Source organism: Triturus cristatus, chromosome 5_1 (assembly GCF_964204655.1).
Source record: "Triturus cristatus chromosome 5_1, aTriCri1.1, whole genome shotgun sequence".
Lineage (NCBI taxonomy): Eukaryota > Metazoa > Chordata > Amphibia > Caudata > Salamandridae > Triturus > Triturus cristatus.
Genome location: NC_140587.1, coordinates 505589547 through 505602902, shown reverse-complemented (window position 1 = coordinate 505602902; position 13356 = coordinate 505589547). Strand labels below are relative to the sequence as shown.

Here is a 13356-nt window from a genome sequence, read left to right as displayed (position 1 = left end):
AAAAAGTCTACTTTTTAATAACTTATATATGATGTAAATTTTAAATTTGCACTGTTAACATTGATATCCGCAATAAACGGTTTAGTTTATCGGCAATTTAACGGTTTAGTGTCCAAATAATGTTTTACTGCGGACAGTCCTACATGATGATCGATGCTTGTGTAAAGCGGTTCTATGTCCAATGTTATTAAGAAATATCCTTCCTTCCAAATAACCTCATTTAGTTTGTTAAAGAAGTCACCAGTATCTTTCACATAACTGGGGAGTTTCTGTACATGATTCTGCAGATAAAAATCCACATACCGGCTTACATTTTCACTCACTCCTATTGCAGAGATAATCGTCTGCCTGGTACCGGAGATAGATAGATAGATAGATAGATAGATAGATAGATAGATAGATAGATAGATAGATAGATAGATAGATAGATAGATAGATAGATAGATAGATAGATAGATAGATAGATAGATAGATAGATAGATAGATAGATAGATAGATAGATAGATAGATAGATAGATAGATAGATAGATAGATAGATAGATAGATAGATAGATAGATAGATAGATAGATAGATAGATAGATAGATAGATAGATAGATAGATAGATAGATAGATAGATAGATAGATAGATAGATAGATAGATAGATAGATAGATAGATAGATTCACTGAGGCAATAAACATGCACAATTGTAATATGTTTAGGATTGTGGGAAAAGCTTTCCAATCATACAAGCTAGAAGTGCCTTCACTGTTTTGGATGACATACACAATTCGGTTTCCAAGCAGATTCACACATAAAATGGTGAATGTGTGAAAAAGAAAGGCATAGAATGCCACTTTTGCCTCAGAGGTTTTCTCAATGTAGAAATATGTATTTACAGCATTCAACATACATCCTTTCTCCTTCTATTGCCACTATAGTTAAAAAATTCTTCTTTCCATTTTTCCAGGGTATAGGTGGATCCCCCTTATTTTTCATTTTTTTATGGTGGCTCAAACTGAATGATGGGCAAGGCAAATATATATATATATATATTTAAAGAGCAAGATAAACAATGGCATTTTATGTAGATAGATAGATAGATAGATAGATAGATAGATAGATAGATAGATAGATAGATAGATAGATAGATAGATAGATAGATAGATAGATAGATAGATAGATAGATAGATAGATAGATAGATAGATAGATAGATAGATAGATAGATAGATAGATAGATAGATAGATAGATAGATAGATAGATAGATAGATAGATAGATAGATAGATAGATAGATAGATATTTGGCCTTTTTGGCTAAAGTTCCCTAAACTTTTTGCTTTCCACCTAGACCGTTTTCCTGACATAGAGTTGACAATTTAGATGGTTTGGGTACTTTGCCACAGCTGATCAGTGTCAAAGTACAAGGGTTCCCTATGTAAAGTACAATGGTAATTGGTTGGCCACAATTGGTACGTTTGCCTTACTAGTAAAAGTCCCTAGTGATGTGCACTGTGTGTGTGCAAGGGCTAGTGATGCAAAGGGGCGCAGAAAAGGGAACTCAGGCCTTCAGTGTAGGGCCTGCGCACAGAATGCTAAGTTAGCATGTTGTCCTGACAAGTACAACCACTTGTCAGGCCTTACTTTCCCTTTTGCATACACAGTGGTCACCCCTGTGGTCCCGGGTAACCCCAGGGCAGGGTGCAGTGTAAGTAAAAGGCAGGACATATACTGAGGTGGGACCGTGAAAAACACTCCATTTTGTTTTTCACTGGTGAAAGGCCATTCTGCCCATAGGACAGAATGGGGGAGGCTGGGTGTTGTTTTTGTTAGCCTAGTTTTCTATAAGTTTAAAATAGAGAGGTGAAGTTTAGTATGTATGAACTCACAGTGTCATATCACATCTTTCTATGAAAGTGGTTTTGTCACTGTGTGTTCAGAAACCACTCTTTTAGAAAGTAGCTGAGTTTTGTGCTTTAAGCATTTCTGTGTGTCTCTGTTGAATGTGGATTGACTGTCTGGATCTGAGAGGTGAGAGGAGCTGGGGGAGGTCTTGACCCAAGGGAGGGGTGAGATGGCACCAGGCTGACCTGCATCTGGAGCATAGGGGGAGGAGAAGCATGGGAGGTGAAAAGGCCTGGGCTGGTGCTATAAACCAATTGACCCGTCTCCTGATGAGTGATTAAGGATCCTGGCCCCCAGTATCAAAGGAAAAAAGGTGACACTGGGAGTGAGACACCCAGAATGGATTTAGGCAGGGGTCAGGGACCCCTGAGCACAACGAACTTCAAAGACATGAAGGGGTATAACTAAGATAACTGAAACCCCTAGAATTTGGTGTAGTTTTGAATGGCGAAATGGACAGGTCGAGTCTGCAAAGGCTTTGACCTCTTTTGTGGTGAAGAAGAACCTCTGGCAAGGAAGAAGTTGCTGAAGAGACTGCTGGATAGGACTGACCCTTGCTTCGTGATCTGGGGCTGGCCTGAAGTTTGTAGCTTTTCCTAAGGAAGAGACTGAAGGGACATTGCAGTGGGTGGTGTCCCCCCTTCTTGAACAGGACTGTGCTTTGTGCTGTGTCCTGAACCCCAAGGGCCCGAGGTGAGCTACCTCCCTGTTTGGAAACACAGGAACATAAAAGTTTCCAGAGAAGTCCCAAGCAAGGCGGTGTGCACGTGCTTTTGCACCTTGAGGCCCTCAGAAGTTGTGCCTTGTGATCGTGGGCACACCAGAGTAACCGGAGTCTCGGACATGCAGGGTGCATGTCATGGTGCAAGCCGAGGCGTTGGTGAAGAGCACCTGGTCATCGTGTGCACCGGGGGAAGAGGTGAGACTCTGACGCGCAGGGTGCGTGTCGTGGTGCAGCCGAGGTGTTGGTGAAGAGCGTCTGGTCATCGTGTGCACCGGGAGAAGAGGTGAATCTCGGACGTGCAGAGTGCGTGTCGTGGTGCAAGCTGAGGCATTGGTGAAGAGCGCCTGGTCGTTGTGTGCACTGGGAGAAGAGGTGTGACTCAGACGGACAGGGTGCGTGTCGTGGCGTAGCCGAGGCGTAGGTGAAGAGCGCCTAGTCGTTGTGTGCACCGAGAGAAGTGAGTCTCAGACGTGCAGGGTGCGTGTTGTGGTGCAGCCGAGGCATTGGTGAAGAGCGCCTGGTCGTTGTGTGCACCGGGAGAAGAAAGGAGACTCCGATGCGCAGGGTGCGTGTCGTGGTGCAGCCGAGGCGTTGGTGAAGAGCCCCTGTTCGGCGTGTGCACCGGGAGAAGAGGTGAGACTCAGACGCGCAGGGTGCGTGTTGTGGACACTCTCTCGGTCTCTCACTTCTGTCAACTGCGCGAGCCTGTTGCTTCGGCTCAGATCGAGGCCCGTGCTGGCCCATGGAGGGGCAGTACTGGGGGCCAGAGTGAGAAGCGGTACTTTTGTGTCATCATTGATCCATGTTGGGGCAACTGTTAACGGAGCACCTAGACTGTCGTATTACACTTTGCATTATTGCTACTAACGAACTATCGAACTGTCGTATGACGCCTGACCTTATTTGTGCCTGACGAACTACATGCTTGGTGTGCTACGCATCGCGTTATTTGTCCCTTGCAGAGTACATGTTTGTAATGTGACGCATTGCATTATTACTTCATCGCACGGTACATGATTATAACATGGCGCATTACATTATTTCTTCATTGCACACTACATGATTGTAGCGTGATGCATTGCTTTGTTTCTTCCTTGCACAGGGCATGCTGGTAGTGATACGCATTGCATTATTCCTTCTATTGCAAAGTACATGACTGTGGCGCTATGTATGGCATTGTTTCTCTATTGCACAGTACAGGAGTATATCGTTACGCATTGCAGTATTTAGTTTCTTTCGCAATGTGTGTGATTCTAAGAATATGACTTGTCTAACCTTTTGGAAACGGTTAGAAGTAAGCTTAACTGTTGGTTAGAAGCGGTGGTTGGGATTGGAACCTACCAATCCACCGGAAGGAATACTACCCCTTATTATATGTTGGTTTTGTATTATGTGGTCATATCGTATATCTTCTTATATAAAGATTATACTCGTTTTATAAAAACTTGTGTGGAGTCTATTTGTGGGGACATCATTGGGTTGCTGTAAGTGTGCTTGCGCATACTGTACACTCGTGCCTTGGAGATAAGCTTGGCTGCTTGTGCCAAGCTACTAAGGGAGTGAGCAGGGCTATCTCAGATGGTGTCGTTGAAACGAGGGGTCCGGATCTCGCACCTGGCAGCAGCGGTGTGGGACAGGGACTCCCACCTCCAGCATTTGGTGGCGTTGGTGAGGGAAAAGGACCCTCAAAATATATATATATATATATATATATATATATATATATATATATATATATATATATATATATATATATATATATATATATATATATATATATTCACTGAAAAAACCATAGGTTTCACACATGTTATAGTTAGCGGAAATTTTACTGATAAAAAAACCAATGAAATTCCCCCGTTATAGTTAGTGCAGGCAACTATAACTCACGCGACCGCAATCCTCTGCTGATGCTAATACTGTATTTAGACACTTATTTGCCCATGTCTTCTTCCATACATTTTTAGCTATACATATATTACAAATATTTTTTTTTCATAAAGACACATATGTCATCAGCAGAAGATTGCGGTCGCGTGAGTTATAGTTGCCTGCACTAACTATAACGGGGGAATTTCATTGGTTTTTTATCAGTAAAATTTCCGCTAACTATAACATGTGTGAAACCTATGGTTTTTTCAGTGAATTTGCACGGTTTTTTAAATGCTAATTCCTAACTATAACGTGTGTGAAACCTATGGTTTTTTCAGTGAATTTGTACGGTTTTTTAAATGCTAAGTTACTTTACGCCATTCGTGGCGTGCGCGCCCACTTAACGCAGTTCGTTCCGTGCGCGCACGGTGCGCGAAGCACGCGGTGCGCTTCGCGCACCGTGCGCCCACTTTACGCAGTTAGTGCCGTGCACGCACGGTGGGCACGCGGTGCGCTATGCGCACCGCGTGCCCATGTTACGCTAGATGGGCCATGTACGCACGATGCGCTTCGCGCACCGTGCGCACATGGAGGACATATGATGCACTTCGTTTTGAAAGGTAATATTTTAATTTTTCGTATATGTTATAAGCCATGCACAAATGGTGCCCTTCGGGCACCATTTGCACACGGGGTGGAGAGAGTGTGGATAATTTTTTTTTTTATTATTATTTTTTTAAATATTTTAGTTTAACTCAAAAGTTTAATAAGCCATGCACAATTGGTGCCCTTCGGGCACCAATTGCACACGGGGTGGGGAGAGTGTGGATAATTTTTTTTTTTTTATAATTTTTTACCGTACGCGTACGGTAAGCGTAATCGGCAAAATTAGCGAAAAAATAAAAATTCCGTTTTTGGCCTTGGGGGATCTTTGGGGACTCCCTCAACATTGCTATGTGTGTGGGAGCTGTCTAAACAGCCCCTTTACATGTTTTTGTGCTTTATATTTTAAACATCACTCTCAGTGCGAGAGAGAAAATGGCGGCCGCCGCTTCCTGGTTTCGGCCGATCCGAATGTTTACTAAGATCTAAGAGCCAATCAGAATCGCGCTCGCGCACGCCACCGTACGCGTACGGTAAGCGTACCGTAAGCGCACCGTAAGCTGGCTCAGATATATATATTGATTTAAAGGCTATTTTCTCAGAATCTACTGAACAGATTTACACCAAACCTACAAAAGGCACTTCCTTGACCTGAGAACTACCTCTCTGCCAAATTTCTAGTAATTCTGTTCAGCCGTTCGGGCTGTAGCCCTGTCTAAAGGTCCTATGGAAAAATGCATGGGAAAAACGCGTTTTGGGACCCCCCTTTTATCTCAGCCCCCGCTTGACGAATCCCCCCGAGACTTTCAGGGTAGGAGCGGAGCGTAGCGCCCCACCTATTTTGAAAAATTTGCGAGGATTCGTCGACCGGCGCCAAAGTTATTCAAAATAGAATGTTGCGGATTTCCTATGGAAACGTGGTCCTAACTATAACTACCTACTGGCGACCGCCAGTAGGTAATATATATATATATATATATATATATATATATATATATATATATATATATATATATATATATATATATATCACACGTTTTACTACAGAGCTAAAAGACGGCCCTATTCTGGAGACGGCCCTATTCTGGTAAATTAGGAGTAAAGGAAATCTGACCCGAGAGTACTTTTCCTCTATAAAAAAAAGAAAATGGAAAAAGCATTGGCAAGTCCGATAGGTCTTGCTTTTTGACGACCAATACAAATCTAGTGGCTTTGCCAATGCTTTTTGCCGATGCTGTGCAGCACTGGCAAAAAAAGGAAAGAAAAAAGTATCATACTGTTAGGTGCATGCATAGGCATCATAATGCATGTTTCTGCATTCAACATGATGTAGCAGCCAATTTTATTTTATTTACCATTCCAAGGTGGCGGAGCCCAATGTTACACCGGTAAAGCACAAAATATATATGCTAAATATGCACAAAAGCACATTATCAAAAAGAAGTGCTTGGGCAGCAAATAGCAGCTGCTTGGTTCTCCCAAAAATTAAATTATAGAAAAAGGACAAAACGGGGAGGGAACGGATGGCGAGAAACAGTGGACCAGTGTGGAAGGGGATTAAACGCTGCCAAGAATAATGGGTGTAACAGTAGGTCAAGCAGTAGAAGAGTTGGGGAGCTTACATTTAAAAAAGGAATAAGACAATAAAAGACGCAATCAAAAAGCACAGCAGGATGGTGGGTGAGAGGGAAGCATTGGACGTAGGGAAGCAATGGACGAACATTAGCGTGAACAGAGCAAGGAAATGGGAGGCTAAGATGTGGAAAGAAAAGGAGCACATGGGAAGAGAGTGAGAAAGCAAGCACAAGCACACCCAAGGAGTGCAAAAGAAACCACGTAGTTTCCTGAATGTGAACAGTGGAACGATACAAGTCATCCGGTCAAAAGGATGACTAAAACACTATGGTCCAGGAGAGGGACAAATTCAAGAAGATGAAGAAAAGACATAAAAAAAGAAGCAGTCAAATAATAGTGATAGAAAGCCAACCAATGGCAAGCAATGGGCTGACTCAACCACCACTAGAGGCACTATTATTTCCACTAACATAGCTTTAAGCTCTATATGTAGACAAAACCTAAAAAAACACATTAGGAGACTGCCCAAGTGCTAAAAAAAAAATCTGAATTGAAGTTGGATTATCCGGCAGAAACAGTGTGTGCCTTACTGTAGGCAGATATGCCTTTGCTCTACACCGTCCAGCTCAATGTTGAATCCCTAATAAGGTAAATCTGTATCTTTATCTGTGGACAAATCAGCTTTACTGACTTTTTTCTATTTCAGGAGGCAACACTTCTCATAGGTGCACAATTAAATATAGTTACAACTTATGATGCTTACCCTAGACAAAAATGTTTATCACAGTTAGGACACAGCACTGGCACCAACTCCTTTGTTTTACAGCTCTTAAATGTACATGGATGAGAGATGTTTTCTCCAGACTTCACAATGGTGGTGCTTATGCTGCTGACCTGTGGATATGAAGAAAAAATGCTCTCAGATTAAGTTGACCTATGGATTTAAAGGAAACATCCTGTGAGATTCAGTTATAAAATGTATGTTTCAGAAAACATAGTGTTAGTGATAGTCTAATGAGAGTGAAAATATGACCTATTAGGAGTGAACAGGAAGGAATATGCTACTTACCAGTATGCATCTGTTCTTGGCATGTAGAGCTGCAGATCTACACACTTTTAAATAGATCGCCATCTGGTGTTGGGCCCGGATGTTTGCAGTTTGTTTTTCCTCTTGGAAAGTCTTTGGAAGTCAAAAGGTCGGTGACTCCTCCCTTGGTTCGTATTGCGCATGGGCTTCGGCTCCATCCTCAGATTGTTTTTCGCTAACAGGGAAAGATGGAGCGTAGTAATAACAGTGAAGAAACCCATGTGTGTTATATCTAAATAAGATAGACTGGAACAGATACAGGTAGCCGGGGAGGCGGGTGGGCGTGTGTAGATCTGCAGCATCACATGCCAAGAACAGATGCATACTGGTAAGTAGCATATTCCGTTCGAGGCATATGAGCTGCAGATTACACACTTTTGCATAGACTATATAGCAGTTCCCAACCTTAGCGGCGACCACCGGTATCTGTTGCAGTGGTTTGAAATAGTGTTTTCAGTACAGCCTGGCCCACACTAGCTTGTTGCTTGGTTTGCACATCTACACAGTAATGTTTAGTGAAAGTGTGCGGTGTTGACCATGTAGCTGCCTTGCAGATATCATCTAATGGGATGTTCCCTAGAAAAGCCATAGAAGCCCCTATCTTTCTTGTAGAGTGGGCTTTAGGGGAAACAGATACCGTGCGTTTTGCTTTGTGGTAGCAAATCTGTATGCATTTTACAATCCACCTAGCTATCCCTGATTTAGAGATGGGGTTGCCTTTATGAGGTGGGGAGAAAGAGACAAACAGTTGCTTTGTCTTTCTGAAAGTTTGTGTTTTCTGGATGTAGTAAAGTAAGGCCCTTTTAACATCCAGTTTGTGTAGAGCCCTTTCTGCAACAGTTTGAGGTTGCGAGAAAAAAACCGGTAATTCTACCGATTGGTTTAGATGAAAGGGTGAGATGACTTTGGGTAGGAATTTTGGGTTGGTACAGAGAACAACCTTGTTCGGGTGCATTTGGAGAAAAGGTTCTTGTATAGTAAGTGCTTGTATTTCACTGACCCTTCTAAGTGAGGTGATGGCTACAAGGAAAGCTGTTTTCCATGTGAGGAATTGCAGTTCGCATTTATGCAAGGGTTCAAAAGGCGGTCCCATTAGCCTTGTGAGCACTATATTTAAGTTCCACACAGGTGAGGGTGGCACTCTGGGGGGAATTATGCATTTTAGGCCTTCCATAAAGGCTTTAATGGCAGGCACTTTGAAAAGTGATAGGTGTTGTCTGTTTTGTAAGTAAGCAGCAATTGCTGCGAGGTGTAGCCGAATAGATGTATATGCTAGGTTACATCTTTGTAGATGTAGTAAGTAGCATATGATGTGCTGTATGGATGCGTCTAGAGGGTTGATTGTGTTGTTATGGCAGTAAACAACAAATCTTTTCCACTTGGCAGCGTAGCAGGCTCTAGTGGTAGGACGTCTAGCTTCTCTGATAACATTCATACAGTCGGGGGGAAGGTTAAGGTATCCGAACTCTATGATTTCAGGAGCCAGATCGCAAGGTTGAGTTGAGCTGGTTCCGGGTGTCTGATCTCTCCATGGTTCTAGGTTAGGAGGCATGGTGAGAGGTGTAATTTTTGGTGTGGCACTACTGAGAGTTCCAGCAGCGTGGTGTACCATGGTTGTCTGGCCCATGTTGGAGCTACTAGAATGAGTGTGAGGGAGTGCTGTTGGAGAGGTGGAAAGGCGTATGCAAATTTGCCTGACCAGTTCATCCATATCGCATTGCCTTTGGACAATGGGTGTGGGTATCTGGCGGCGAAGCTTGGGCATTTTTTGTTTTCGTGGGTGGCGAATAGGTCTATTTGTGGATGCCCCCACATCTGAAAGAACGGGTGAAGAACTTGCGGGTGAAGTTTCCACTCATGGATCTGCTGCGTCTGTCTGCTGAGCAGATCTGCCATGGTGTTCTGGACTCCTGGGACATGTTGGGCTAGGAGAAAGATTTTGTGTGGAATTGCCCATCTCCATATGCTCTGTGCTAGCTGAGAGAGCTGCGGAGAGTGTGTGCCGCCTTGTTTTTGGATGTAGTACATGGCGGTCATGTTGTCTGTGCGGATAAGGACTGCCTTGCCTAAAATCTGTGTGTGAAAGGATTTTAGGGCTAGAAAGATTGCCAGTAACTCCAGATGATTGATGTGGAGTAACTTTTGTTGCAGCGTCCATGTGCCCTGCACTGTGAGGTGTAGTAGATGAGCTCCCCAGCCGGAGAGCGATGCGTCTGTTGTTAGGATTATTTGTGGAACCGGGTTCAGGAACGTTCGACCTCTGGAAAGATTTGTGGTGTTCCACCACTGCAGAGAGCATTGGGTGCGACCATCTACCAACACCAGACCTGTCAGTTGCCCCTGGGCCTGATTCCATTGGCGCGCTAAGCACTCTTGGAGTGGACGCATCTGGAGTCTTGCATGAGGTACTATAAAAATGCAAGAGGCCATCATCCCTATCAGTTGCCTAAACACTCTTGCTGGGAGGGAGTGTTGAAGTATGAATTTTTGACGCAAAGCTTGAATGCTTGCGATCCTTGCCGGATTGGGGTAGGCAATGGCTTTTGAGGTGTCTATGGTGGCACCGAGGTATTGCTTTATGTGGGATGGTGTTAACTGGGACTTTTGGTGGTTCACCGTGAAGCCTAGTTGGTGCAGTAGCTGAATTGTAGTGGCGGTGTGGTGTACACATTGGTTGTAGGACGCGGCTTTTATGAGCCAGTCGTCCAGATACGGGAAGACGTGAATGTGCTGTCTTCTGAGGTGTGCCGCCACTACCGCTAGGCACTTGGTAAATACCCGTGGTGCTGTTGTGACCCCGAGTGGGAGCACCTTGAACTGGTAGTGTTTCCCGTCCACTACGAATCTGAGGTACTTTCTGTGGGCATGATGTACCGGAATGTGAAAGTACGCGTCTTTCAAGTCCAGTGTGGTGAGAAAGTCGTTCCGGGAGAGGAGCGGAAGTACCTGCTGAAGTGTTACCATGTGAAAATGGTCTGAATGTATGTACGTGTTTAGAGGCCAGAGATCTAAGATAGGTCGTAGTCTCGTCTCTTTTTGGTATCAGAAAATATAGGGAGTAGACTCCTACATTTTGCTGATCGTGGGGGACCTGTTCTATTGCGTGTTTTTGTAGGAGAGAGATCACCTCCTGCTTTAGTAACGTGGAATGTTCTTGTGACATTGGGCGTTGCCTGGGTGGAATGTTGGGAGGGGTAGATGTGAGTTCCAGGCAGTACCCTGAACTAATATTTTGGGTCACCCACTTGTCTGATGTGATGGACTCCCAGACGTGAAGGAAATGTTGTAGTCTGCCCCCGACCGGAGTGGCATGGTCTGGGGGGAGCAGGGGAAAGTCATTGGGTAGGCGGTGTGGCAGAGCGGGCAGTACTTGTTTTGCCTCTGCCTTTATTGTTATTTCCTCTATATCCGCCCCTTTGATAACCTTTTGTGAAGGTGGACTGAGGAGGGGATTTGTAAGACGTGGACGCGGTATCTGAGGAGTAGCATCTGCCCGTGCCACGAAAGGAAGAGCGGCGAAAGGAGCGTCTAGGAGGGTGTGACTGTAGGGCTCCCATAGATTTCGCCGTATCTGTATCTTTTTTCATCTTCTCGAGGGCCTCATCTATCCTTGGGCCGAATAAATGTTCCTGATCGAACGGGTGGTTTAAAATAGAGGCTTGTACCTCCGGTTTAAAGCCGGACACTCTCAGCCAAGCGTGCCGACGGAGTAGGACACTGGTGTTAATGGCCCTGGAAGCTGTGTCTGCTGCGTCTAAGGCACAGCGTATAGAGGTATTGGTTATGGTCTTACCCTCTTGGATTAGTTCATTGGCCCCGTTTTTATATTTTTCTGGGAGATGGTGCATGATGGTTTCTAGCTCATCCTAATGCGCCCTGTCGTATCTGGCCAATAGCGCTTGAGTGTTGGCGATACGCCACAGGTTAGCTGCCTGTGAAGCAGTGCGTTTTCCTGATGCGTCCAGGAGCTTTGACTCCTTGTCAGGCGGTGGTGCTTCGCCTGACGCCTGGGAATTTGATCTCTTTCTTGCAGTGGATACCACTAGGGAATCCAGTGGCGCTGACCCTTTGATGGATGCAGGATCTGTGGGGGCAGCTTTATACTTTTTCTCTATACGTGGGTTTAGGACCCTAGCCCTGACTGGGTCTTTAAAAACTTCTGGCGCATGTTTTATTACCCCTTTGAGCATAGGTAGTATAGCAGTAGACCTATGCGCTGTATCAAAGGTATCTAGGAGGAAATCTTCCTCTACTGGGTCAGTGTGTAGCTCTACCCTGTGATAATGTGCCGCCCTCTGAAGTAGGTGGTGAAAACCTAGTGAGTCTTCTGGTGGTGATGGCCGGGATGGATATAGGTCATCTTGTGGGACATCTGGAATGTCTGGATTATTATAATCATCCCAGGGGTCTGGGGATCCTGTAGGGGTGGGGTCTTGTGGCACATCTGCTGGGTCGTAGTATGGGTCCCCCTGATCATCATAGTCTGGAGACGGGATAAGAGAGCGATGAGGCAGGGGTGGAGAAGGTGGAGGGGGCAGAGGTGGAGAGGGTGGAGGAGGTGGAGGAGGTGGAGGAGGCGGTGAAGGCACTCTGAAAGGGGAGGTAGCACAGTCCTTCCTCTTTGGAGGTGGAGGTGGAGCTGGTCTGTCCAAAAGTCTCTTTTTAGAAGAAAGTGCCAAATGTCCAGTTTTTGGATCCTTGGTAAGTGTCTTTTGTAAAGGATCCGGTGTAAAAAGTTCTTGCGACACTGGTTGTTCGGTCGGCGCCGACGTTTTCGGGGCCCACGGCTTCTTTGGCTTGTCTGTGCCGTGCTTTTTAGGAACCTCCGATTTTTTGTTCGGTGCCAATACAGGCCTCGGCATGGGAGTGTCGGTGCCGAGGGCCTTATGATGTTTGGTCGGCACCGAGAGGCTAGGTTTCGACACCGAGGGCTTTGGTGTGGAGCTCGGTGTCGAGGTAGAGGCCGATCTTTTCTTCGGTGCCGAAGGGTGTTTTTCGGCACCGCTGGCAGGCTGGCTCGAGCCCGAGCCGCCGGAAGGCTTCCTTGGCTTCGTCACCGGGCCCGAAGGTGGGGTGTTTGAAGCAGTGTCTTTGGTCTTGTCTAGGCCCGAAGGTGAAGGCGTGACCGAAGCCTTTTTGGGTGTCGGCGCGGGTGTGGGAGGGGGTATTTTACTCACGACCCTCTGCGCCGGGGTGATGTCCTCCACATCCGAGTCGTCGGCTTCGGAAGCACTGACGAGGTCCTCTTCGGTGTGCTGGTGTCCCGGAGCTTCGACGTCGTCCCGGAAGATGTCGACTGGAACGGAGGTCGAGGAGTGCGCCATTTTTCTTCTGGCCCTTCGATCTCGAATAGTCTTTTTAGACCTAAAAGACTTGCAGGCGGGACAGTCTCAAGCCTCGTGTTCAGGGGAGAGGCAGAGGTTGCACACCTCATGAAGATCGGTGTGGGGGAATTTGGACCCACATCGAGGGCACTTCTTGAATGGAGTTCTTTCCATCAGCCAGGACCGGAGCCTGGAGAGGCCCGAAGGCCGCCGTCGATGACTGAAATCGAAAGTGAGTCAAAGAAGAAGGTGATTGAGGAGATTAGTATCTAAACAATACCGCGGAG

General features: G+C 45.6%; 1 protein-coding gene across 1 annotated transcript in view; it reads right to left on the bottom strand.

Annotated features, from left to right (window-relative positions):
* ZFAND1 (zinc finger AN1-type containing 1) overlaps positions 1-13356 on the bottom strand; it is a 217400-nt gene that overhangs the window by 117618 nt on the left and 86426 nt on the right. Inside the window, exon 4 of the mRNA XM_085605359.1 lies at positions 7422-7552. Within this exon, the coding sequence (XP_085461485.1) occupies positions 7422-7552 (131 nt within the window). The remainder of the gene's footprint in view (positions 1-7421; positions 7553-13356) is intronic.